This window comes from Aricia agestis, chromosome 17 (assembly GCF_905147365.1).
Source record: "Aricia agestis chromosome 17, ilAriAges1.1, whole genome shotgun sequence".
Classification (NCBI taxonomy): Eukaryota; Metazoa; Arthropoda; class Insecta; order Lepidoptera; family Lycaenidae; genus Aricia; species Aricia agestis.
Genome location: NC_056422.1, coordinates 7,414,935 through 7,440,752, shown reverse-complemented (window position 1 = coordinate 7,440,752; position 25,818 = coordinate 7,414,935). Strand labels below are relative to the sequence as shown.

At 38.2% G+C, this 25,818-nt stretch overlaps 2 protein-coding genes across 3 annotated transcripts in view; one reads left to right on the top strand and one right to left on the bottom strand.

Moving 5' to 3' along the window:
• Nucleotides 1-10,549, top strand: part of LOC121735376 — a 179,541-nt gene extending 168,992 nt beyond the window's left edge. For both annotated transcript variants that reach the window (XM_042126185.1, XM_042126186.1), the window contains 8 exons: nt 4,141-4,299; nt 4,695-5,050; nt 5,276-5,372; nt 5,752-5,958; nt 6,275-6,396; nt 7,015-7,210; nt 7,553-7,703; nt 7,957-10,549. In XM_042126185.1, coding sequence (XP_041982119.1) covers nt 4,141-4,299; nt 4,695-5,050; nt 5,276-5,372; nt 5,752-5,958; nt 6,275-6,396; nt 7,015-7,210; nt 7,553-7,703; nt 7,957-10,031 — 3,363 coding nt within the window. In that variant the 3' untranslated portion in view covers nt 10,032-10,549. The remainder of the gene's footprint in view (nt 1-4,140; nt 4,300-4,694; nt 5,051-5,275; nt 5,373-5,751; nt 5,959-6,274; nt 6,397-7,014; nt 7,211-7,552; nt 7,704-7,956) is intronic.
• A 270-nt stretch (nt 10,550-10,819) lies between these two features.
• LOC121735381 (putative inorganic phosphate cotransporter) overlaps nt 10,820-25,818 on the bottom strand; it is a 42,456-nt gene continuing 27,457 nt past the window's right edge. The window contains exons 5-9 of the mRNA XM_042126195.1: nt 22,907-23,078; nt 22,233-22,378; nt 18,405-18,625; nt 13,604-13,904; nt 10,820-11,936 (exon numbers count right to left, since the gene is read on the bottom strand). Of these exons, the coding sequence (XP_041982129.1) occupies nt 11,631-11,936; nt 13,604-13,904; nt 18,405-18,625; nt 22,233-22,378; nt 22,907-23,078 (1,146 nt within the window). The 3' untranslated portion in view covers nt 10,820-11,630. The remainder of the gene's footprint in view (nt 11,937-13,603; nt 13,905-18,404; nt 18,626-22,232; nt 22,379-22,906; nt 23,079-25,818) is intronic.

The following is a 25,818-nucleotide window of genomic DNA, read 5'->3' as shown; positions in this document are numbered from 1 at the left end:
GAAATGCCTAACTGTTCGGTGGTCGTGTGCAAGAATCAAAGTGACCATAAACTTGAAGGGGTCACCCAAGTTAACCCAAGGATGTCAATAGGTTATAATTCTATGAGTTAAAATGCGGCCCGCTGCTTTGCGCTTCATCAATGTGTGCGAAGCTCTACTCTTGATCGTTTCACATGCAACAATTGAAGTTATAAATACTCTTGATCGTTGCACACAATTTATTGCAACGGGTGAGATGCAGTCAAAAGTTCGTTGACCCGCGCCGCGTTTTGTCGCGGGTCACACTTGTAGGGTCGGATGTCTCACATTGAACCAGGCAGCTACATTTAACCACCATTTTATTTCCAAAATGCGACGTTGCCAATTTCTGCAAAAATGGCTGAAAGAGAGGTATTTACTATCTCTGTCTGCCCACTAGTTTGCGTGGCGCCAGCGCGCGAAGAGGTTGTGTGAGGAGCATTTTTACGAAAATGAACTCGAAAAGTAAGTATTTTTTACAAATTTCTTTCTTTTTTCACTTTTTTACAATCAATCATATTGGTCTCTTTATATTAATACTGTATACTATAGTTATCCAGCTTGAAAATGCACCTTAATTCGTTACTGTGCGAGATTATTTTCTGGGTAAAATTTTGAGATTAGTTGCCAAAACGTGGTCTGTCCCACAATGAGCCACTTGTAGGTGGTACACATTGAACCATGGCTCAATGTGCACCACCCCACAGGTTAAATGTGTACTAATACGAGTAGCATAATTATTTATTTTGTTACAGTATGGCGCGAAATAAGGTGTTAGTTAGAAAAAGAGGTGGACATTCAGCTGCCAATAGTTGCATAGATCAGGCGAAAGTATTAGAAAACTTATGACATTGCGTTCCCAACTTTACGACGTTACGTAGAAAAATACTTTCACGTCAACGTAGAGGACCTTGCTAGGAAGAGATTATACCGAATTATGACAATCATCTCATTTTTACCAGCGAACAAGAAGATGTTTATAAACAGTACATTTTAGAATGCACTTTAAAATTTTATGGACTGACCCTAAAAGACTGTCGTAAAGTAGCGTACCAAATGGCGATGGTAAATAACATAACTATCCCTTATAGTTGGCAGCGAGAAAAAATGGTCTTATAATTGAACCAAAGTTTAAGAAAAATGTTTTGTTATGCTTAAAGTAGGTCTAGGTTATAAGATTTAGAGCTTTTATTAATTATTTTGTGATAAAAATCATGTTGCTCAAGTACAAATGAAGAGTGACGTTGTAAACTTTAGTTTTATGGTAAAATAATAAATATAATACTATCGATATTTAGCTTTTTATTACATTACAAAGCAATTTAAATACAAATTAGTTTAAATGTAAATGATTTATAAGGCGGTTCAATGTGGAAAATACCCCGGTTAAATGTGTACCTCCCGAAGGACACATTTAACCAAATCTAATTTTTTATAATTTATTTTTTATTGCTAAAACCAAACAGAATTTTAAATAAAATTGTTGGCCTTATTGAAGTTAAATAAATTTTCAAACTATATTTAAAAAAAATCGGGGAATTAATTTAGAAACAAGCATTCTACGAGACTTTGAAATTTACCTGATTCAATGTGAGACAACCTACCCTAATACAGTGTCATTAATTATTATGGTATTACATTGTGTGGATACAATGAGATTGAGAAACGTACAGGTTATATCTTCAATTTCACATAACTTGCGTACGGCTAATAAAAAGGAGTTTTTTCGAACCCCTTGCTAAAAGGAATATATTTTACACTACTATACCTAAGGTTTTGCTTGTCTTGTCTGGCATAGCCGAAATGTCATAATATTGTAATGCGGACTCTACACTCGCGGCGCGAATTGCGGCCGCGATTCGCGCCGTGAACACGATTCGAACAAATACGAAGCCGCGAAACCCTCCACACTCGCGGTTCGCGGCCTTCGCGGGCTTTCGCGCCGCGAGTGTGGAGCCGGCTTAACAGACAAAGACATCGAATCTTGAGTAGAATAAACGCTGTTTAAAATATATTTTATTTATTGTACCTAGACCTACGTTGATTAATTTTTTCTCACCAACTGCACTTGCAGATCATTAGAACTACCACTAAAACTAATGACATGTGGCTTACGGAATGAACTCAGTAATTACTGTTATAAACTTACAAAAAGTCATAATTTGTGACAATAACTACACCATATGTGCACAGTGCACACTGTTCTGGGGTCAACGAACTTTAATTTGATTCTATTTGTCTTGTATTTCGATTGAAATTTCTCTATTCATATCATAACACTCACTTACCACAACAAAGGTAGTAATCAGTGGAGTTGATGCGTTTACTGTGTAGTTAATTTGGTCGGACAATGTTCAATAAAAATAGTCTCACGGTGGGCATTGTCGTTACGCTTGAGAGGACATCGTGAGGGAAAAGGGACTCAGGACTCCGTGCCAGAGCTTCCCAATCTGATTGTTAACTAAGTTAACTTCAGCTGTAGGTCATGGTCTTAATTTTGACGTTTCAACTTTTTAAAACACAATTCCAAAAGTTCGAATTACAAATTATGACACATTAATTTTTTTATTCGGTTTTGAAAAGTGGAGCCAGACATGTTAACTTTTTTATTCGGTTTTGAAAAGATGAGCCAGAGTCCAGAGCTAGCCTTCTATTTAGTTGAAACGAAATATCAAAGTCACCGCACAATCTTTATATTGTTTTTCAGTAATTTTCTTACTGTAACATATTTTCATCTTCTGATGCTGTTTTTTTAAGAAGTAAGACGGTAGACGCATAAAGAAAAATGTTGGGAAGCCCTGTCGTATGCTATTAGAATATAGATTAGTATCGCTACCTCACAATGCTACTCAATGAAACATAATGCTTTCTTAAATAGAAAATACAATTCTTTGGAGGAACTTAACGTGTTACATAATTTATTACTTTCTTTGTAATATGCACCGGCTAAGTTTAACGACGGCTTTGAGGAAATCACGTTTATTTAAGACTATACTTAGTAGTCATAAGCTAACGACTGTATAAATTCTGATATATTTTATACATGATTTCAATTGCACTTTCCATGAAGCACTCCCACGACTAGAAACTTGTATAATATTTATAATAAGCATTAGGGAAGTCTTATAATTCGTAGTAATGGCCCAGGGCCCGGAGCGTTCGCATAGTTATAAAATATCGCCATACATCAAACCGCGCCGCTAGCGTGCGCCAACCCTACCGCGCAATACCTCATCTTACACAAATATATCACGAGATTACCGAGTGAATAGGGCTGTGAAACACCAAAAAATCAAACTAGAGACAAATTTATGCAGATATTTGGGTAAAAACGTCCAAAAATCGTTACGATTAATTTACACCGAAAAGATTGCATGGGTAAAATTTGGAAGGAAACCATCTAAATTAACTGAAAATACAACAAAATGCCTGATTATTTCAAACGTCTGGCAACCCTAGGTGAAGAGACGCGCCATCAACGCAACTTCAAGGGAATTTATACTGACTTTTATTGGAGTTTCCACCGATATCTATGCTCCGTTTAAGGCTTACCATACCCGTTGATAGGTTTACCTACGTTTATGTAGTTTCCTATTATTTAAGTATATTTACAGTCCATAAATAAATGTTAATTATCCATAATGTACATTTAGCGTCCGTTGAGAAGGAAATAGAATGTCGATATGGTAATGGGAATTTTTCGTTTCCTGTGTTATGATTGTACACTTTGAGATACTTATAAAACGAAATTCCTGTTTACTGTAACACTTAAGTTAACAATTAATAAAACGTTTTTCTCATTAAACGTTGTTTTTTGTTCTCTTTTGTCAGTTAGTTAACTACAAGGCCATGTAACACAACACACAAAGATCCTAACATTTAATCCAATCGTGTAAGCATTATTTTCGACAAAATATTTCATTAATTCTTCGAACTAAAATCATATCGCAAATTGACGTCCCTTGCAAATGGAGTTAGTAGGTATCCCTAATGAAACGTGTTAACTTCCTCTATTTGTTGCATCTCCGTTTTCCAATTATTATTCTCTCCATTCATTATAACTTCGCATTCTGAATTCTCTCTCTTTATTGCAACTCCATCTAAACTCTCTATTCATTGCAGATCGAACGTCTGGCGCAGTATGAGCGGCTGGTGGGCGGGGGATGCGGGCGACGGCGCGCGGCGCGGCTGTCAGACCTGGAGCGCATCCAGGACCTGTTCCCTCACGACTACCTCGCTCTGCACGACGCTGACGCGCCAGCTGCACTGCATCATGCACAGGTAAGATCGGAAAACCACAGTGATTTGGCTAACCAGGGAAAAGTAAGCCCTTTGTGTAACTATTCGCACTGCATCATGCACAGCTGGTAAGATCGGACTACTACAGTGATTTGGCTAACCGCTAACCAGATAATAGGTCTTTGGCTATGCTGTATGCAGAAGTAAACTCTTTGGTTAACCATGCAAATATATTATGCTCTTTGGATACTCATCCAAAGGTGAAGGATTTATAGTGGATGCAGATCCTGGACTAACATAGGAATATGTTCCGCGCTTTCCTTACTGAAGTTTATAATATTATGTAAACGTGTGCAATTTTCGATCATTATATATTATGTTATCTTCAATCCAGCTTTATCAATGTAAATACATAATACAAAATTTTCAACTTTCAGAAGTCAAAGAGCCTGCGCAAAAGGCCGAGTTTGGAGATTGGCAGCACTGTCAACAGTAGTGCCAACCTCACACCTCGCACCTTCATCATGGAGGCTCCTGTCCAGCTATGCCCACTTGGCTCGACGTCCCCACCGCTAGACCGCCATCTTTTCCTCTTCAACGACCTACTCTTAGTGGGCAAGTCGAGAGGAACAAACTGCTTCAAGCTGAAAGAGAGTGTAAGGCTCGCTGAGCTGTGGCTGTCGACTCGAGACGGGGAGGACACAGGGTTTCTTATCGGCTGGCCAACGTTTACGGGTGTTGCCAACTACCTCGCTACATACCCCACACAGGCTGCGAGAGACACGTGGTATAGGTATGTATTAAATCTTAAAAGAATATAATATTATGGGCTAATAGCGATCACGACTCGTTGAACTTATTACATACGCTTTAGATACTGTTGGTCTTTTAACTTACACACCTTCAGATAAAATTAAAATTGAGTAAGATATGCCTTTTGTATTGTATCTCTCACAAATATTTCACGACAGCTTCAAAGAGAGTCAATTCCAACTAAGCAAATAACTTACAATTGCAGGAAAATTCAAAACTCCTTAAACGCGCAACTTGCCTCGGAGCCGAAGTCGACAAACATACAAATCTTCTACAAAGACGTCGCGAGCTCCATTGAATTCGTAAGTATTTCTTTAAACAGGTAAAGCCTTACTTTGTCGCTTGGCAAACTTTCGTTTTTCACCATACGCTAGTCAAATCACGTGCCAACGGCCAAGTAAACGAATGCGAGTATTTCTGAAAGTGAAATATATCTTTCTGTCTATGCAGTATGCACGCAATATTGTTGTTTATTCATCTAAATGTCCATATTCCATAGCCAGATAACATCTAAGTAGAAACTGAATTAAATACTCTGGCATTTACATTTTCTTCTATCGACATCTAAATATGTATTTTTAATATTTTATGCCTCTTTAATATCATTTTCTTTAAACCATTCATAAAGATTTATTTAGATAATCTAGCAACTAACATAGGTAACACAATTCCTCCTTCCAGTGCAAAACCGTCTCAGTGAGTCCAGAGATGAGTGCGCAGTGCGTGGTGAAGCAAGCCCTGCATGTGCTTCAGACTGGTGATGATGATCACTCCGAGGGTGATGAGGAGAAGTGGGGGGGAGTGAATGACTTCATCCTGTGTGTGCGCACGGCGAGAGACGCCCCGTCTACCCCCATGCAGGGCATCGAGAGACCACACGCTATACAGGTAACTAGATTTTTGGTAGTTATCTATTTTAAGCGAAAGCAATTACTATGATTGTATAACAAGGATTAGCCTGGATATCTATTACCGTTAAATTAACAGTTCGATGACATTGAACAAATAATAATAATTAAGGCTAAGAATTAGTTATCCGACAATCCTGAACAGATTGTAAGATTTTAGCTTGAGACGTATCGTTAGATTCGTGCTTAGGTACTGTAGGTATAATACCAAAATGCAGATGAGTTTTTTTTTTCTTTGCATATCCTTTTCCTTGTTACCAAAATATACCATAATTAGACGAAACATTTATCTCCAGATGTCAAGAATACGGCAAACATTATCGAGCGAAGACGGGTTTGATTTGGAACATGTCAACGCGAAGAACAACCCTTGCGGTCTAGTCTTTGAACTCAGGAAGAAAAATCAAGGGCTAAAGAGGTAAGCTGTAAAGAAATATTTCTTTTATACACGCTTGCATTGCAATATAATAAAGTAACTAGCCCGTATATCGCGCAGGAATAAAAAAATAGTACGGCTACGAATAATAAAAACTAAGGAAAAGTAACTCCGTCAAAAAACATGCTCCACAATAAATTATACTTGTCAAAAAAGTGTACCTTAGGTACACATTTCAATACATTTGCAATATTTAGGTGACCCTGAGCGGTACTAGGCTGACGTTACATCATACATGACAGATCAAAAGGAACCAAATTTAAAACGGTAATAGTATGGGAGTTACGATTCCTTAGTTTTTATTATTTGTAGTAGTACGGCTATTTTGCCATGATATAATAACCGTCGTATTCTATTCCCGGGATACAAAAATCAATTAATGGCTTCATGTCAATCTTAGCAGTTCAAGCCTGAAGAGATAACATACAAACCGGCAAAACTAAGAATATAAATCTAAGGATGTTTTTACCACCACTCGCGCACATTTTTGTGTTAGAAACTTGTCAAGGAACCAATATAAATAATAAAGCCCTAACGTTCGTTTCGAAATCGTTTTAAATTATTCCACCTATTCACTACTAATCACTACGTCGTTTACAGCGCATCAGGCCGCGGCCTGCGTCTACTACGTCGCGGCGGGCGGTTATTCGGGAGTTCCCTCACGCGAGTATGCGGCGGCGCGCCCCCGCCGGCGTTGTTGCACGCGCTACGTCGACTGCGCGCGTTGGCGCCGCGCACGCACGGCGTATTCCGACGTAGTGCCAACGCTAAGGCGCTTAGGCAACTGAGGGATAAGGTAACTATTTTTTTTATTCATTCCCTCGAATCTATCTTATGGAAAAGCGACATTACCAACGTAAATTAGTACTATATTATAATACACACGCTTAATACATGACGATACAAACATGTACCTACTATTCATCTGAAAATGTCAGCATTAATTTCTAGTTAAAATACATAGTTAAAATTTCTAGTTAAGATAAAATATTTCTACTTAGTTAAAAAACAAACAATATTATTTCTCTAACAATTAAAACAATATAATCATAGTTTAGAATCTCCTTGGATGATTACTACTTATTTCTAAAATTAATTATTCTTAATGTATTTTATAATTTTATTGTTTTATTCACAGCTGGACGCACTAGGTCCGTGGGCAGACGCGCGGGCAGAACTCGACCGCGCGCCGGTGTTACTCCTGGCAGCGTTAGTGAAGGAGTTCTTCCGAGCGCTGCCCCAGCCTCTACTGCTGTCTGAGCTCTACCCGTCCTGGCTGCAAGTTCTCGGTTAGTAGTCAAAGATAATAATTATTCTATAAGTAATTACTTGCTGGATTATTTGAATTTATAGAATTGCTACTACATCCAACGTTTTCATCCATGAATGTAACAGAATATGATGTAAACTTTGTAATTTTCAATACATCTTTGTATTGAAAATACGATATGGATTCATAAAACATGGACGCAAGGACTATCTGCACACTCGAACTCAGTGACAAAAAGATCACAAAAACTAAACCCTATTTTTTTCTTTCAGGTTTACCACAAGCCGAAAAAGTAGCAGCCGTGCGGTCGTTGCTCCTTAAACTTCCGAAGCCCCACTACAACATGTTGACTTACTTCGTCTGCCTGCTGCAAGCGATTGCGAAGAAGTCCAACATTAACCTCATGTGTCCGATGAACTTGGGCGTGTGCGTCGGCCCCAGCCTGCTCTGGCCGGCTGTACCCTGTGAAAAAGCTCCAAAAGCAGTGCCAATGATAGTAGAACTACTCATAGTCAAAGCCGAAGCGTTGTTCGGCCCACAAATCACTGGTCTTCTAGGAAACGGCAGCCCCGACTCATCAAACGCACTCCTCGATTCCGGAGCCGAGGAAAGCGATAGCCTCCACTCGGTGGGAATATCTTTGGACTCCATGGAACTTTCTACCCCGAGGAAGGAGAAGCTGTCGCTGAGTAGAGATTCAGGGTTGACGCTGTCAGAAGACGATTCTAACAGTAATGGCGGAAACAGTCCGGCACCTCGAAACCTGATTCACAGCATGTCCGTACCGACGTGCAACTTGCAACAGGACTCCAAGTTGGTTGGAAGGTACAACACCGAGAGCCACAACATCAACGGACTTCCGCAGGTGAATCAGCGCCAGAAGAGTATTTACAGCAACAAAGCTGAAATTTACAGCACCGTCAACGAGGAGCTTTACACGAACCCTTATTTGGGCGAGAGATATATACATAATACTATTAATATTGGTTTAGCGAATGGCATAGATGATAGAAATTACGTTTCCAAGGCGGCCATACAACGTCCCACCGCAGAAATATACGGACAGAGTCCGGCTAAGTATATCACCGGCTTGGAACCTCAGAAACCACCGCGAAGCAACGTCTCTAAAGCTGCAAGGACATCCAAAGTATACAGCATGTACTCCGAGGCTCAGGAGTCGGAGAGCAATGTGAACACCAAACCGTTCAACAGAGCAAAGAGTTCCGACAATATCTTAGAAGCGAAACAGGAGGCTCTGGATAAACGCGACATGGTATCCAGCCAGGAGAACATCGTCTACAGCAATATCCACGACCTGGCCATGTTCACCGAGAACATACAGAGACAGAACCAATATCAGTCGCACGCGGACGTACTGTCTAACATGAACTACTCCCGCGTCTACACAGGCTGGGAGAACAAGAGCGCCAACTACAACACACAACAACAAACACACCTCACAAACGATAAGATATACGGACAGACGAAGAAGCAGGGCGAACCCTCGCAGAGCAAAACGGATACAAAGACCCCGGCAGCCACCATTTTTACACGAAATGACTGGTCTCGTCAAGCAGCGAGGACGAAGAGTTTGGAAGTGAGCGAGGACGGCCAGGCCGCGGATAAGAGTCGCAACTACGAGATCAACGTCAGCTGCTGCAAGAAGCGACGCTTCGATCCCGCGCACATGTGCACCAACAGTTGCATCGCGTCCATGAACCGCGAGAAGGAGAAGGCCACCGCGAACTCCCACAACTACCCCTACATCGACGACGTCTACAGCACCAGCTCGGAGGAGAACAAGAAGACGAGGCTCCGGACCTACAACAACAACAAGTTGAACCAGTCCAAATCCCTCGCCAATATCATGCTGCAGAGCGACTCGAGCAGCAGCGACACGCTGTATCAGCCACAGAACGCGTTCAACGGCCGCTCCACCGAGTCGCCGGCCAGCGAAAATTCCTTCGAAAACTGCTACACTACCCAATACATCGAGCCGCTGTACACGTCGGTGTACAATCGCCGAAGGGACATCTTCCACGAAGACAAGGCGATGTTCGCTTCCGACATCTACAAGGCGACCCCGACGGCGGTGCAGCCGGAGTACGCGGAGAGCGATAACAACAAGAAGCCCCCGCACGTGCCGCCGCCGGTGCCGCCGAGGAAGATGGTCTACCAGCGGGTCCTGAAGAAGTTCCAGCCGGTCCACGTCGCCAAGGACGACAAGTCGCGGTCAAAGTCCGTCCCGCCGGTGTACCGCGACCCGCCGAACAGAACGGACAAGGACCCGAACGGCATCGCTCTAGACTGCTCGGAATCCGATACTGAGTCTGAGTCATACGTTTGAGCAACTCGGTTCGTGCGCGTGGCGGTGATTTTTAATTTGTGACTCATTCGAAACTTTAACCCGAAAAAAGTAAATTAGAATCACGTATTTATTACCTCCTAACACTCCAGCATCAGTAACTTTTATATCACAATTTCAATATGTAGAAAAATGGGTCTCGACTTAAAGTTCGCTGCCGCGCTTACGCCAATGAGGACAATACTTTACATTAGTTGTTATCTGTATCCCGCCTTAAGCTCGACAAGTGACCATATCTGAGTATTCGGTGATGTATTTCCAAAGAAGTAAGCATAGTGCGTACGTTTGTGTACAGAGAATAAAATTAATTTGAAATTACACTAGATTTATTAACACTCTTTAGTACGTAGCACTTTTATGTTGTTAAAATATATTATGTTAATCGACGTGTCATGTTTGTTTAGAGTTTTACGATATAATTATGAATGTTGCTGATATAAAGTGTATATAATGTACGATAATATACCAATTAGAAGTAATAAATACATGTTTTATAACGATCCCTTTGTTTTTATTTCGTCAATTTCACACGGTCAACAATATATGGATTAAAATAATTATTTCCTCAAGGAAATCATAAAACCATTATTTATGTATCACAAGTATAACATACAATACAATATAATTTGACACCATTCAACAGGTCCACTGCTGCTTATCAGCAAAGATATTGACTTCTTACGGTCAAATGCATTAACATGCGTGTACTTTGAAAATATTCTTGTTTTTATTATTGATGGATAGAAAAGTTGTAAAAAAAAAACACACAGTCCTGTAAAAATATTTATCATAACCTCACTCGTAGGTCCAGCGCAGACGAGAAACTTTAGACTTCTGACACTTAGTTCTGTTTCATTAGCAGTTGGTTATAGTGTGTGAAATTCACTGGTTTTTAGTATTAGTTTTTACAGAAGAAATAAAATAAGATATTGTCAAAGGAAATCTGCTTTTTTGTCCCTGAAATACAGTACTTCTTTACTTACTTACTTCTTTTACATTTTACTGTGCTTATGCTAATCCTTTTTATATTCCTATAATCTATATGGATGATCGTTAGTGCACTAAAGTTTCTCATCTGCGAAGACCTTATCATCACAGTCAGACTTGTAAGTACTACAATACACTCTGTTGGGCGGAATCATCTTAATTCTTATTATAATTATAAACATTTTTAAATAAGATTGATAGTTACATTTTCTAAGTAAAATAAAATATTTGTTTCCTATATTATATTATGCTATATTAGTAATTACAGCTATTCATTTAATAGACTTAAAATTGATTTGTCTTTTGATTTGTCTTCATTTTCGGCAAGGATGAGTAAATCTATGTTACCTTATAGGTTATACCTAATTCAACGTTTTTTTCTACTTTACATGGACAAACTTTAAATAACAATTCATAGTTTTGATTAAGTATCTAAAAATGCAATTATTCTAAAACACTGAAAATATTCTCCTGCTATAAAATATACATTGTTTTACATTAGGCTTTCTGGAATTTCAACTATATATCAGCAAAATAAATTCATATAGGTACTCAGAGATCATATTTACATTACCATGAACATTGATCAATAAATTATGTCTTAACAGTTATACTGTTGTTGTTACTGCTACTGGTGTTGCCATTACTGTGAATGTTACCATTAATTATGCCATTAGCCTTACTGTTGCCATTATTATTACCATTGCTACTGATTGTGGCAACAGGTATGGTTACTGTGGTATCGTTGGAAGCGGCGCTCCTTCTCTTGTTCCTCTCATCTTCAGGCACGAAGTTCCAACTCTGGGTCTCAGCTGTGCCGAAGCACATGAAGTATAACGCTGAAGCGATGTACAAAGACGCGCCGGTCAGAAATACCGGTCGCCATTCCAGGAAGCCATTCTGAAATAAACGTAAATTTAGGATTACAAAATCTGCAACTAGATATGATCATAATAGGTATTAGGTATGTCAATGATTATCTGAATACTTTTTAAAGCAATTTTGAAAAGGGGTAGGACTTGATTTCGTTGTTTTTACATAATAAATTGAAGACGTGAGTGGAAGGATCAAACAAGTAACATTTCGTAACATACGGACAATAACTCATTTTTTCCCTAATTATTTTAATAAAATTTGTAACTTATCTACTTCATAACCTAGCTAATATATCTAGCTACACATATAATCCATAGTTTTTCTATTTCAAATATTTTTTTCCGGCCCTAAAGCCTCCATTTAAGCAAAGAAACGAGAAGTTTTTTTATACCTTACTCTTCCACTCACGTCTTGTTGTGAATAAGTAAGCTGATTCCAATTTTAAAGGCAAAATGGCATTTAAAGAGCCCCACTAAGGCCCCACTTTATAATTATAGCCCATATTAGTTTTATGACAAGTAGCTACAACATTATATTATCTAAGATTTTCCTGATAGCGCCTTAAAAAATTACAGCAGCCAAGCCGGCTAGACTAGGTATTTCTAAGTAGTAATATCCAGATCAGGCATTCGTCACATATTATCGTTTACAATCTAAAGCTACAATGAATTTAACATGAAGTGAATAGAAAAATTCTACAAATATTAAAATAACGATAATATAATTGTAATTTAATCGCCAGCAATTATGAACTCGTCTATTAATAATTAATTATTGCTCGATTATTATTGCATTCGATGTAAAACGTTGCCTTGAGTTTTTTTCTGTTCGTTTAGGGACAGCGCTATTAAAAATGAATCGCTTGAAACGCGATTGCACTAAGATCTTAAAATATAAACTCTATCTAGCAATTTAAATACATTTACGTAACAATTTACAATGCAGTCTTTAGAGTTTTATGAGTTGGTAGCTCAATCAAACTCCGATAGATAATTGGCACTAACTCACTAGGAAATTTAAAGCTAGATATGTATTTTTTAATTTGTATAAAAAATAAAAGAGATCCTGAGATAGTGAAAAAGGGAATTATATACGTATAGAGTAAATAATCGGCCAAGTGCGAGTCGGACTCGCGCACGAAGGATTCCGTACCGTTATAGAGCAAAATTAGGCCAAAAATTGTGTTTTTTGTATGGGAGTCCCCCTAAATTTTTTATTTTATTTTAATATTATTAATAATTATTATATTACATATATAATTAAGGATTTTGTGAAAATGTTATGTCCCTACCTACGTGCCATTATTAATAGCGAGCAAAAAAAGCCCAAAAAATCACGTTTATTGTATGGGAATTATATGTATATTAATTTTACTTTGTTTTTAGTATATTTTGTTATTGTAGCGACAATAGAAATACATAATCTGTAAAAATTTTAGAAGTCTAGCTATAGCGCTTCTTGAGATACAGCCTGGAGACAGACAGACAGACAGACAGACAGACGGACAGACATAGAAGTCTCAGTAATAGGGTCCCGTTTTTACCCTTTGGGTACGGAACCCTAAAAAGAGTACCTTATATAAAGCAAAAGAGAGAGCTTAATATAGAGCAAAAGAGCGGCCTTTTTAAAGCGACAATACGTACTCAATGAATATATATGCTATTGAAAGTGTAACCGTAACGAATACTTACACCATGTTTGGTGAAGTACGCCGTAACCAATGGCGTAACGAATCCAGCCGTGTTACCGATACCATTGGCGATGCCGTACAGGGTTCCCGCAAAATTGGGCGCGAGGTCCTGGTGGTTAACCAGGTTGGTCAGGGTTGCGGCGCCGTTGGAACCCATGGAGAAGGTTATCAGCGCAACAGAGAGAATGGGCGCGCAACCCGTGTAACCCAAACCGATGAGAAGCAAACCGGGCAGCACGTGAGAGAAAAGACAGAAGAATTTGCGCATGTACGTAGTTGACACCATATTCTGTCGCACGATTCTGTAACAATAAGTATGATTTAATAAATTTAAAAAAAATCTAGCGGTAAGCGAGCTGATGATGATGAATTATGTCTAAAAATACTCCCGATTTTGTTAGCTTTAAAAAATCTAGTTCAAAATAGATCCACTCCTTAGTCCTTTAGATTCTACGATGCAAGGGACACGCAGACAAGCACGTCTTTTATCTTTACAACAAGCCTCTGTTTTCTTCGGGGATTAAAAAGGAATTCCTAAAGAATCCATAAAAAGAAAGATTTCTGCAATCATTTTTGTGGATTGAAAAAATTATTTGCAATCAAAATAAAGAAAAAAATATGTGATCATTTGTAACAGTTATGATGACCGGTTAAAGTATTTTAGTAACTGGTCGGTGGACGTTATCCACATTCCAGCCTTAGGATTCTGCAAATTGTCCGTGAAGGCCGCATTATAGATGCAAATTAAATATCTAGAGGTCAATTTATAGCTTTGAAATGTAGGATTTTGATTAAAATACGCACCCAATCGGCTTATAAGGATCGTCATGATAGGATTGTGTATTGTGATATGATCACTTTGTAGGCATGTATATGTCCCCCCCGAGTAGCGGGGTGGTGTCGGGTCTGCAAAATGTAGATGATCGCTGGTAGAGTCGCGGTAGGTTCTATCGTACCCGCAACTCTGCCTTAAGAGCCCATATGACCCTAACTTGACTACATACTTTAACCTAGATCTCAAAATCTGTAAGGTCTAGAAAACTGATTTTTTGACACAAGTAACTTCAGTTCATAAAGATTAAATGCTCAAGACGAAAACACGATTACTCAAAAAATGCTCGATAGTTTCTTTTTTACAAAAAACCTTGTTTTAGACACATTTTTGCTTGGATCTTCGAAGTTTGCTGTCTTTTCTTTAATATTTTTTAATATCTAAAAAGGTATTGATAAAACCTAAATTTACTCAAAACACTTTTATAGTTCGTCTTTTATTCAAGTAAAACTAACTCGGCGTTGATTCCTGGCATATGAAAGACGGGCGTGAGTGTGAAGAGAGAAGGACGATGTTTGATTTTTAGAGTCGGGTGAGCTCTTAAGCGAGGAGTGGAACACCATGGGGTTTTAGTGGGTAGACAGGAGTCCCACATACCCCGGCTGATATCCCCAATTTGCCGGGGATGCGTAAAGCATTTCCCCATATTAAAAAAAGGCATGTATATGTGCTTTTAATTTTCTTATTCATTTTGAAATATCATGATTTTAATGTAGGTATATCGTAAAAGTAAATTCTGGTAGTTTAAAACGTTATTCAGTATTTTTATATCCGAGGCGAGAAGTCAGGCTTTCCTTTCTATTTATTATGTTCAAGAGTTAAAACAAATTTCTCTGACTTTCCAACAAATATATCATCGAAATATTGTTTGTAATTTAACCCCAATAACCGTTATTCATAAATAAACAAACCTTATATAATACTAGATGTCCCGCGCGGCTTCGCCCGCGTAAATTAGGAATTTTACAGAAACCGTACATTTTCCCATAAAAAAATATTTTCCCCGTTTTTCCCGCATTTTCCTGAGTTTCTTCGGTCGTATTAGTCTTAGCGTGATAATATATTATATAATATAGCCTATAGTCTTACTCGATAAATGATCAATCTAACACTGAGATAAGTTTTTAAATCGGACCTGTAGTTCCTGAGATTGACGCGTTCAAGCAAACATACTCTTCAATGTTGTTATATTAGTAAGTACCTGATGGACTTGTGTTACAGGTACCAGACAACGGAAATATATTTAATACTTTTATACTATACATATATTTAAGATTTTTATTATATGATACACATATTTAATACACATCCATGACCCAGGAACTTTGAAAACTTTTTGTTCCGTCGGCGGGATTTGAACCCGCAACCTCCGGCTTGAGCTACCAACGCGCTCACCACTGAGCCACAGAGGTCGTCAAACTATTTTTAGACATAAAATAAAGATTTTTTTTAATTATCGCTTGACAAACTCGAGTCTCGATCTAAAAGACTATGAAATGGTATAATATGGTAGTGATGATGATGATGATGATGATGATGATGATGAATGTAATTTGCATAGTAGCATATGGTTCCTGTTCTTAAAACAACGCCGAAACTCCCAAACTTGTATCTATAAAGAATCAAGAGTTCTCTCAGCACCTTCCGAACCACGGTATACCAGGTATATCTCGGTGCAAAATCTTACTTGTTGGTAGCATATGCTTAGAATACTTCTCACGTAACCGAAGTCACCACACGTTTCCCTATAAGTTTTGAGGAGTTCCCTCGATTACTTATGGATCCTTCATCAGATCACCACTTTTGTGAATATAAAAATCGGGTAACATACGGCGGAGTAATCGTTGAATATAAGAAAACGAACATAACACCTCCCCCATTTTGAAAGTCGGTTAAAATTGTAGCCTATGTGTTATTCTGATGTATAAGCCATATTATTGTAAAGTTTCATTAAAATCCGTTCAATAGTTTTTGCGTGAAAGAGTAACAAACATCCATACATCCACACATCCATACATCCAAACAAACTTTCGCCTTTATAATATTAGTAGGATGTAGCCTATAATATATTATCACGCTAAGACCAATAGAAGCGGAGCACCAATGAAGAATGTTTCAAAATCGGGTGATTTTTCCTATTGTGCTGCGTAAACGATAAAAGTTTCGCAAAAATTGGCAGAATTTTCTTTATTTACCCATGAATTAGTTACTCTCTCGGGTCTGTGGCTGTTTGGTTGTTCGTTTTGTTCGGTGTTGCTATGTGTCTGTGCGGATGATTTTCTTGCTCTCTGTATTCGATGCCTATCCCTATTCTGGCTGAGGCGAGCCTCACGCTCTACAGATGATTCTCTTTCTCTCTGTATCCGAATTCTATCATTTTTCCGACTGAGGCGAGCCTCACGCTCTACAGACGATTCTCTTTCTCTCTGTATCCGAATTCTATCATTTTTCCGACTGAGGCGAGCCTCACGCTCTACAGACGATTCTCTTTCTCTCTGTATCCGATTTCTATCACTATTCTGGCTGAGGCGAGTCTCACGTTCCGTTGACGATTCTTCATCTCTTGCTGAACGTGCTCTTTTGGCATTCACTGTACTACGACCTAAGCAACAAATAACCCAATCGCAAAGCAAAAACAAAAGTCCGTTTTTCTAACGCAAGTCAAATATATTTTTATCGACAATTCAGAAACCAAAGAACCAGAAACAATGAATATCTGAAAGAAAGCGCTGTGGTTGCTCCTCTGCGTTACCGTCTGCACAACCACACAATGACGAAATACACTATCTACTACAATAACATAAGCCCGAAGCTTATGAGAGCCCCCGGCCGGTTCTGCCGTAACCGCTATGTCCCTCGGCCGCCGCCGCGCGACATATTTTTTGATTCCGCGTAAGTTTATACGTTTGAAAACTTCTAAAGTATTGATCGAAATTGTATAGTGTAAAAGACAATTATAATCTACATTTAATGTCTTAGCTTCCAAACATGTTTATTTGGATAAGGGTTAATGTTGTAAATTGTTAAAATCGCTTCGTAAATAAGCCATTATTTTTCGTAAAAAGTAAAGAACAAAAATGGCTATTGTGAGTTATCCCTAAGAAATAGACATATACCATCGCGGACTTTTTTGTTTACCTAATTAAGGTGTACAATACTGTAGTACATTATTTTGATCTATCTCGTAGGGTTTAGCCAGCGTTTGCAATATAAACGCAAAAAAATGAATTTATTTACGACATAACATTAGAAACCTCTAAAATTATCAGTGTTTCTCTACCATATTATGCATATGTTATACATATAAACCTTCCTCTTGAAACACTCAATCTATTAAAAAAAACCGCATCAAAATCCGTTGAGTAGTTTTAAAGATCTAAGCATACATACACACATACAGACAGCGGAAAGCGACTTTGTTTTATACTATTTAGAGATGATAATCCGAAAGAACTGTTGCTTCTGGTACCATCGAAGAAATTCATTCATAGGCATTATATGGCGGACTTATTACTTAGACAGACTTTATTCGGGCTATGTCAATTTAATGTTGGTCGTGATATTATGTCAGGTGGATTTAACAGTGGTTTAAAATAACGCAACCAATTACGTAGGTCCGCCATCTGAATCAATTTAGTAATATTCCAAAGAAAATTATCAGAAATATGATTTCCAAAAACGACAGAACTTTCTTGATACAGGGCCCCTAGACGATCAATTTTATTGTGCAATATCGCGTATTGTGCAATATTATTGACCTAGACGGTCAATAATATTGCACAAATAAAAAGGGTTAATACTGAACACCCGCCTTACAATCTTATTGTTAAATAAGTTGTTCAATAAAATAATGTTCAATATTATTGTAGGTCTAGGGGCTCGCATAGTATGTAGTTACTATCTCCAAAGAAACATCAGAGAGAGAGAAAAGATTTCTTAAAACAAGAGACATTATCTTTCTCTTTCTTACCTGTCACCAACAGCTCCGAAGATGATTGAGAATATCATCCGTGCGAGGTAGGGAAGGGAAGCGAGAGTCCCGGCCGAAGTGAGGTTGAAGCCGAGTGCGCTCGACACGAACTTCGGCGCGGCTGTCATCGCGAAGTATAGACCCCAGTTGTTGCCGTAGTGCAGTATCACCATGGCCAAGAACGGGAATGAAGTGAAGATCTCCTTGAACGGCGGTACTATCTGGAAGGAGAGAAATTCTGTAGTATCTGAAACGTAATAGTACTTAAAGATGAAATGGTTGCTTTGCTCGGGCTTATTTACAGTACAAAATTTTTCATTTAATCAGCTATTGAAGTGGTGGTAATTTCGACAGGCTCTACTCGTGTATTTATTTAGTACACATAACTAATTCTTTCACATATTATATTCAATTAACAATTCAATGTATTTCAGATTTATTCCATAATATTTTATCCATATATTATAGTGTTATATAATACAGAGTATTTTAGTATACTAATATTTTTAATGTAAATGTGTGTCTGTCTGTCTGTTACGTTTTTACTTTTAAGCCGCTGAACCTGTTTCGATGAAATTGAGGAACTCGGAAAGGAACATCTAAGAATACTTTTCATCTCGGAGAAATTCCCATTTTCTGCGCAATACACTATTTTCGGTGCCACAAAATTATAAGAATCCATAGTTATAAAGGTTCTCCATAATCGTTCTATGTGAAATTGCTTTAAGAATTTAGAGAATTCAAAATATTTGCAAACAATTTGAATTATTTGTCCTTGCCTCTATCGGAACTAGTTCCGCACAGGTGAAATTGTTTTCGCGCCATCTGACACACTTTATAACAATATTGATATGCCTCTGGTATGCAGATAATTGTGTCAAGTGCTTAGCACACGCATAAGGGTCAATTCAGACCGCAACGCGACGCGTAGATGCGTTTCTAAATTAGTATGGATTTGACAGATTCTCAAAACGTCTCACGCTGACGACATCTGTCAAATCCATACAAATTTAGGTCGCATTGCGTCGCGCCTCGCCTCGTCACGTTGCGGTCTGAATTGACCCTTATTTCCTTTATGTTGTGTGGTGATGCATAACGTTGTCACGCCATATCCATATATGGATACTAATACCATAAATGCGAAAGTGTGTATGTCTTTCTGTCTAACCGGCTGTCTGTGACCATTTCACGACCAAACCCGCGCTGAACCGATTTTGCTGAAATTGAATATGGAGATATTTTGAATCCCGGGAAAGGATGTAGGATACCTTTTGTCCCGGAAAATGTACGGTTCCCTCGCGATAAACGAATTTTGGCGCAACGAAATTGCGGGCATCATCTAGACGCAACGATTCTAGTCTTTCCATTATTAAATTTAGGTTAAGTAATCGCTAATAACAAACACAAATGAAAGCAAAATCTGTACTTATTTAAGAGGTAATTAAGTTCAGTTAGGTATGTAGGTTAAGTGTTCATTTCACTCGTAACACCCCTTTAGAAACACACAACAAATATTCTTTAATAAGTAGTTTAACGTTAAATAATACTCAATTCCAAACATCGTATCGAGACATAAAAAATTATAGTTGGGGAGGGGAAGAGGGGATTTCGGGACACGCTCGAGCGTGTCAGATTAAGCTTGTATGGGCTTCCGACATGTTATCATGGTAAGTATAGAAATCAGATTTCCCACGTGGTGGGTTAAAAACATTTTTTTTAAATATTGAAATGCTATCGGATCTATAAGATTAAGATATGTTTAGTATACTCCAAAGAAGCTTCCATATAAAGCACTGACGATTCAAAGGTTCGGTAAGCCTATTAGGAACATTTTAAAATATTATAAAAAAATAAAGCTTCATATTTTCCTATCTATAAGCTTCTCAGATATTTAATTTTGCACTAAACTAAATGATTTAGTCTTCGTTGTCTAAAATATATTTATAATTTACCTAAATTATCAATTTTCTGAATTTTTTTTTTCAAAACTTTAAAATGGCTGCAGTTTCTGAACCCACCCCTAAATTAAAAAAAAACACTCTTATTATTTTTGTATCAGTTTTACCTAATGTGAAAAACCTACTAGGTCTCCATGACGCTCGAGTGACTACAAAAATAGCACCCTCTTCTCCCCTACTATTAAATAAAATGTCAAAATAAAATCCTGCGCATCGCTATTTTAATTACAGCATAATGGATATTAAGTATACCATATTGTCTATATAGGGTTTCTAAATTAACCGGTCCTCAAAAGCTGGTTTATCTTGGGTTTATCAAAATATACAATAAAAATCCTAACCTTAATCAATAACAAATATCCTTTCCTCATACAACTAGTTTTCGTGTCAAGGAGGAGCATTATAGGCATAATTAAAGAATATTTCACATTTTCCTTACAACGGTAATTCACTATATTATTAAGATGAAAATCTAAACTTTATCGTCGTCTATTTTTTCTAGGAAAATCTGAAATAGTTATACTGAAATTAATTTTAAATTAAGCTTAATTTTATGAAACTTGGAGATCTTTGTTTATGATAAACATCAAACACTGATAATAACAATATATTATTGAGTAAAATTTGCCGCTCTCTTTCTCTCTTATACCATTGCTTTTGCCCACGAACCCATAGCTTAAACACACAACATGTAAAAGAAGATTATAATTATTTTTATCCAAATCTCTTTCTATGAATTATGAAACCCCCATGCTAAACCTCTAAAGCCCCAAACAATGGACTTGCATTTTGCACCTTGTCCAAAGGAAATAGAAGTAAATATATAATTTATTATAGCCAGTGGCTGTCCGCTGTCGCCGATCCGTCAATAAGTGCTATAACTCAGCGGGAAGCCATCGTGACGTGGCCTGTCACGTTACCATAACATCCAAGCAACGTCAGGCGCCTCTACGTCGCTGAAAAGCGCTGTTTTTCTTAAAGTTAAGTTTAAAACAGCGCTCGCAGCGACGTCTTCCGACGCTCGGGAAATACGACCGTTGCCAAAAAATTACGAAAATTTCTAGACGCATTATCACTTTGGGAGCACTGTATCTCCCATCTCCTCCGTGATCTAGTGGTATAGAGCGCGGCTCTTGACTCGGAGGTCGTGGGTTCGATTCCCTCGTTGGAAACCGTTGCTTATTTCCAAGTTTGGTTAGGACAATGCAGGCTGATCACCTGATTGTCTGACAAGTAAGATGATCCATGTACGTGGGAGAGCCTTGCTTCGGCACGAATGGGCCGGCTCGAACGGAGATATACCACGTTCTCACAGGAAACCGGCGTAAAACGCGCTTGTGCTGTGTTTCGCCGAGTGAGTGAGTTTACCGGAGGCCCAATTCCCTTCCCTATCTTCCCCTATTCCCTTCCCTTCCCATCCCTACCCTCCCCTATTATCCTATTCCCTCTTAAAAGGCCGGCAACGCACCTGCAGCTCTTCTGATGCTGCGAGTGTCCATGGGCGACGGAAGTTGCTTTCCATCAGGTGACCTGTTTGCTCGTTTGCCCCCTTCTTTCATTGGCATGTAAAAAGTCGGTCCTGCGCCTGACCTCTCGCCAGTCGTGTCGGTCGTCCGTCCCACTGGGTTATGAGAGTAAAGGAATAGAGAGTGCTCTTGTGTACTGCGCACACACTTGGGCACTATAAAATTACTACTGCGTAGCTGCTGGCCTGGTTTCAATGAAACCGGCCACCGTCACCGAAACCGGTGTGGGAGCTATTATTACCTATTATTGTCTTTCACGCAAAAAAACGTGAAAATTTGTAGGGATAGATAATAGAGGGTACCTCTACAAATTTTCACATTTCAAAACAAATAAAAGTATTAACCTTCGTATCTTTGCTGCTCTGCTGCACCTTATCACCAATGGCCTCGATGATGTACCGCCTCTCAGCCTCGGAGATCCGAGGGTGCAGCACAGGGGAATCATACACCAGAAACCACCAGAACGCGCACCACACCACGCCGATTACACCTGGTAAACACAGTGCTGATAACACCTGAATAGCGAATATAGTGCTGATTACACGTAGATAGCGAATTTAGTGCTGATTACACCTGGATAGCGAATATAGTGCTGATTACTCCTGGACAGCGGATGGCATGATAAATATTATGGCGATTACACCTGGAGAGTGGTCAATTTGATAAATAGTTTGCTGATTACCGATGAATTGTACACCTGGACTGTGAATATTATAGTGGTGATTACACCTGGATACCGAATATAGTGTTGATTACTTCTAGAGAACGGGTATCTTATATGTATTTGGTTATACTGCTATTTTGTGTAAGAATATATTTGGATATTCTTATTCTTTATAAATAGGATATATAGGATAATATGATACAGGATAACATGGACTCCTCCTTTTTGAAAATCGGTAAATAAATAATGCTTGGAAAGTGCATGGTTTGATAACTAATGTACTTATTACTTACACTGCACTTTACTTTACCAGACTAAAGCCTCTTTCACAATATCACTTAGCAAGTCACTCACCTGGCACATAGAACGCCCAGCTCCAGCCGAAGTTCTCAATGAGCGGGCCGGAAAGTGACCATGTGACCACGGTGCCGATGGAGCCGCCCAGCAGCGCGCTCACGAACTTGCCCTTCTCCGCGGGCGGCGCCCAGTGCGCCACTAGGGCGTGGAGGGCGGGGAATATGAAGCCCTACAACAACATACAGGTTTATTTTTTTTTTTATTTTTATTTATTAGGTTCACAAAACAAGATACAATTCACAATACATATAGCCATAAATAATAGAGTATAAAATGAATAATGCCAGAGAATGTATCTCTCTAAGAAGTGAACACAACATGCACATAACAATAAGAATTTGTGTCAACTAACTACTATTTTTAAACACATACATATTTAGTTGGAGTTACTTACAAAGAAAAAACAGTAATTACCCTAGCCGAAGATCTCCTTAAGAGTCTTTTTAGACGAGACAAGAGAACCAGAGAATATGTCATAGGTCATATTGATAGCATTACATGATGAACACATGCGATACAAAGGGCCATGTTGTCCTAAATTTGTCCTGTATGATGATAGGGAAAAAGTTTTACGATGTTGGAAACGACTACCCACTCTGGGTACGCTAAATGACAAGGATTCCAGCAAATCAGGCGCATCGATCAGTCCATGTGTAACCTTGTAAAGAAACATCATATCCAGCATTTTGCGGCGCGCTTTTAAAGTCGATATTTGGAAGTGATTTAGTCTGTCTTCATAACTAAAAACCTTCTGCACATAGGATTATTGAAACATAAAAAATAAACAACACGTTTCTGTATCCGATCGATGCGATCACAATGCGTCTGATAAGTTGGATTCCATACCGGTGAACAGTATTCCAGAATGCTGCGAATAACATTACATTATGTTTACTTATTAAAGAAACTTATCGAATTTTCAATTTTATGTATTAAGTATAACATTTCGTTCAAGTGTAGCAAAAATAATACATGTGAAAGGATATTACAAAATGATAATATAGACTATAATTATAGAAGGCAAACTATTGTGTCGTCGGCATTTATCACTTATTCTATTGTTTAAACCTTAATTTTTTGTTTAAAAGTACTTGGAATTCTAATAATAAATTATTATTGCGACGATAGCAGGTAATAATTTTATGTTTCTGTAGTATGAGCTTCTGAAGTGGCAATGATTGGGAGTAATATGTGATGATGTTAATTTCATTGAGGGTCTGTTCATATTATTGATCAACAGTCAAGAATAGTGATGAGCAAAATTGGTCTTGGTCTTGCAAAAAATGCAAGACCAAGACCAAGACTTGGTGTGCAAGAACAAGAACAAGACCAGACAGATTTTAGCAAGACCAAGACCAAGACTGCACAAGCAAGCCCAAGACTGGTCGAGTTTTTTTTTTTTTTTTTTTAATGAAATAAGGGGGCAAACGAGCAAACGGGTCACCTGATGGAAAGCAACTTCCGTCGCCCATGGACACTCGCAGCATCAGAAAAGCTGCAGCTGCGTTGCCGGCCTTTTAATACCGGGAATAGGATAATAGGGGAGGGTAGGGATGGGAAGGGAAGGGAATAGGGGAGGGTAGGGAAGGGATTAGGGTAGGGGATTGGGCCTCCGGTAAACTCACTCACTCGGCGAAACACAGCGCAAGCGCTGTTTCACGCCGGTTTTCTGTGAGAACGTGGTATTTCTCCGGTCGAGCCGGCCCATTCGTGCCAAAGCATGGCTCTCCCACGTATAAAACGAGTCTTGGTGTTGGTCTTGCTTTGCTCATCACTAGTCAAGAATTATTGATGACAATTCTTATTTGGATCGTGTATGTTACCTATATCTTTATCGCTCAACACGTCAACTACAAAATTTCCTAACAAGCTCAAATTGAGATCACTTATTTTGTAATTGTAAAACAGCTCCTAGTTTTTACAAAATTTGTTACAAAATTTAACTCATTCAGTTTTCAGTATGTTATATTATAACAGGTATTGCTATTACTATTTTATTGTTACAGCATGAACATTAGATAATGTTATTTAAGAGTTTCAAGTTCTATGTCACCATTAAACATAACACCTCTAGCTATAACTACGTTTAAACATTATACTTTCTTAATTTAGAGTTTTGGATCGAAACATGACAATGAAATTATAGGTATCTAGCGAATATTTTACTTACTCTATATTTTCTTATGAACAATATCTTTACTTCTAAATCTAAATAATCTAAATAATGTGGTTTAATAAATACAAAAAAAAGAAGAATGAAATGATGAAGAATTATAGGCAATAAAATTATAGTGCCTTAATAGCAAATTATGGTACTAAAAACTTATTGCCTGCGTTGACAAATGTTTTTGGTACAAAACATATCGTAGACAGTAATTTTTAAATTATTTGCAGTTCACAACTTATTTGAATTTCAAATTAGAATCATGAATCTTTTTTATTTTCATCTTAAACATAAAGACGAAGAGCGTACTACGCTCAGCATTAAACATTTTAACAAAGAATAAAAAAAGAACTTTTGTTAAAATAAACAGTCATGTTGTTTATATTGTATATTGAAATCAAATTAAAACACACGTTTATTTACTTTAATAAGGTTTATGTGTAATAAAACCGCCAAGTCAATTTTCATGCATGGACGTTTACGACGATAACGACACATTGTCTTGACTATTCACTCATGGCTATTTGGATTTATTATACTCTAGCTACATGGTGCGATAAAACTGTGCAGTTCCGCCACATACAAGATTGTGATTACGTGCGCGTATCGAATCGATAAATGAAAAAAAAAATCGGTCCACCCGTTTGATGCTACGATGCCACAGACAGACAGACAGACACGTCAAACTTATAACATCCCTCTTTTTTGTCATGGTTGTGGTGTGTGGTTAAAAATAGAGATGTCA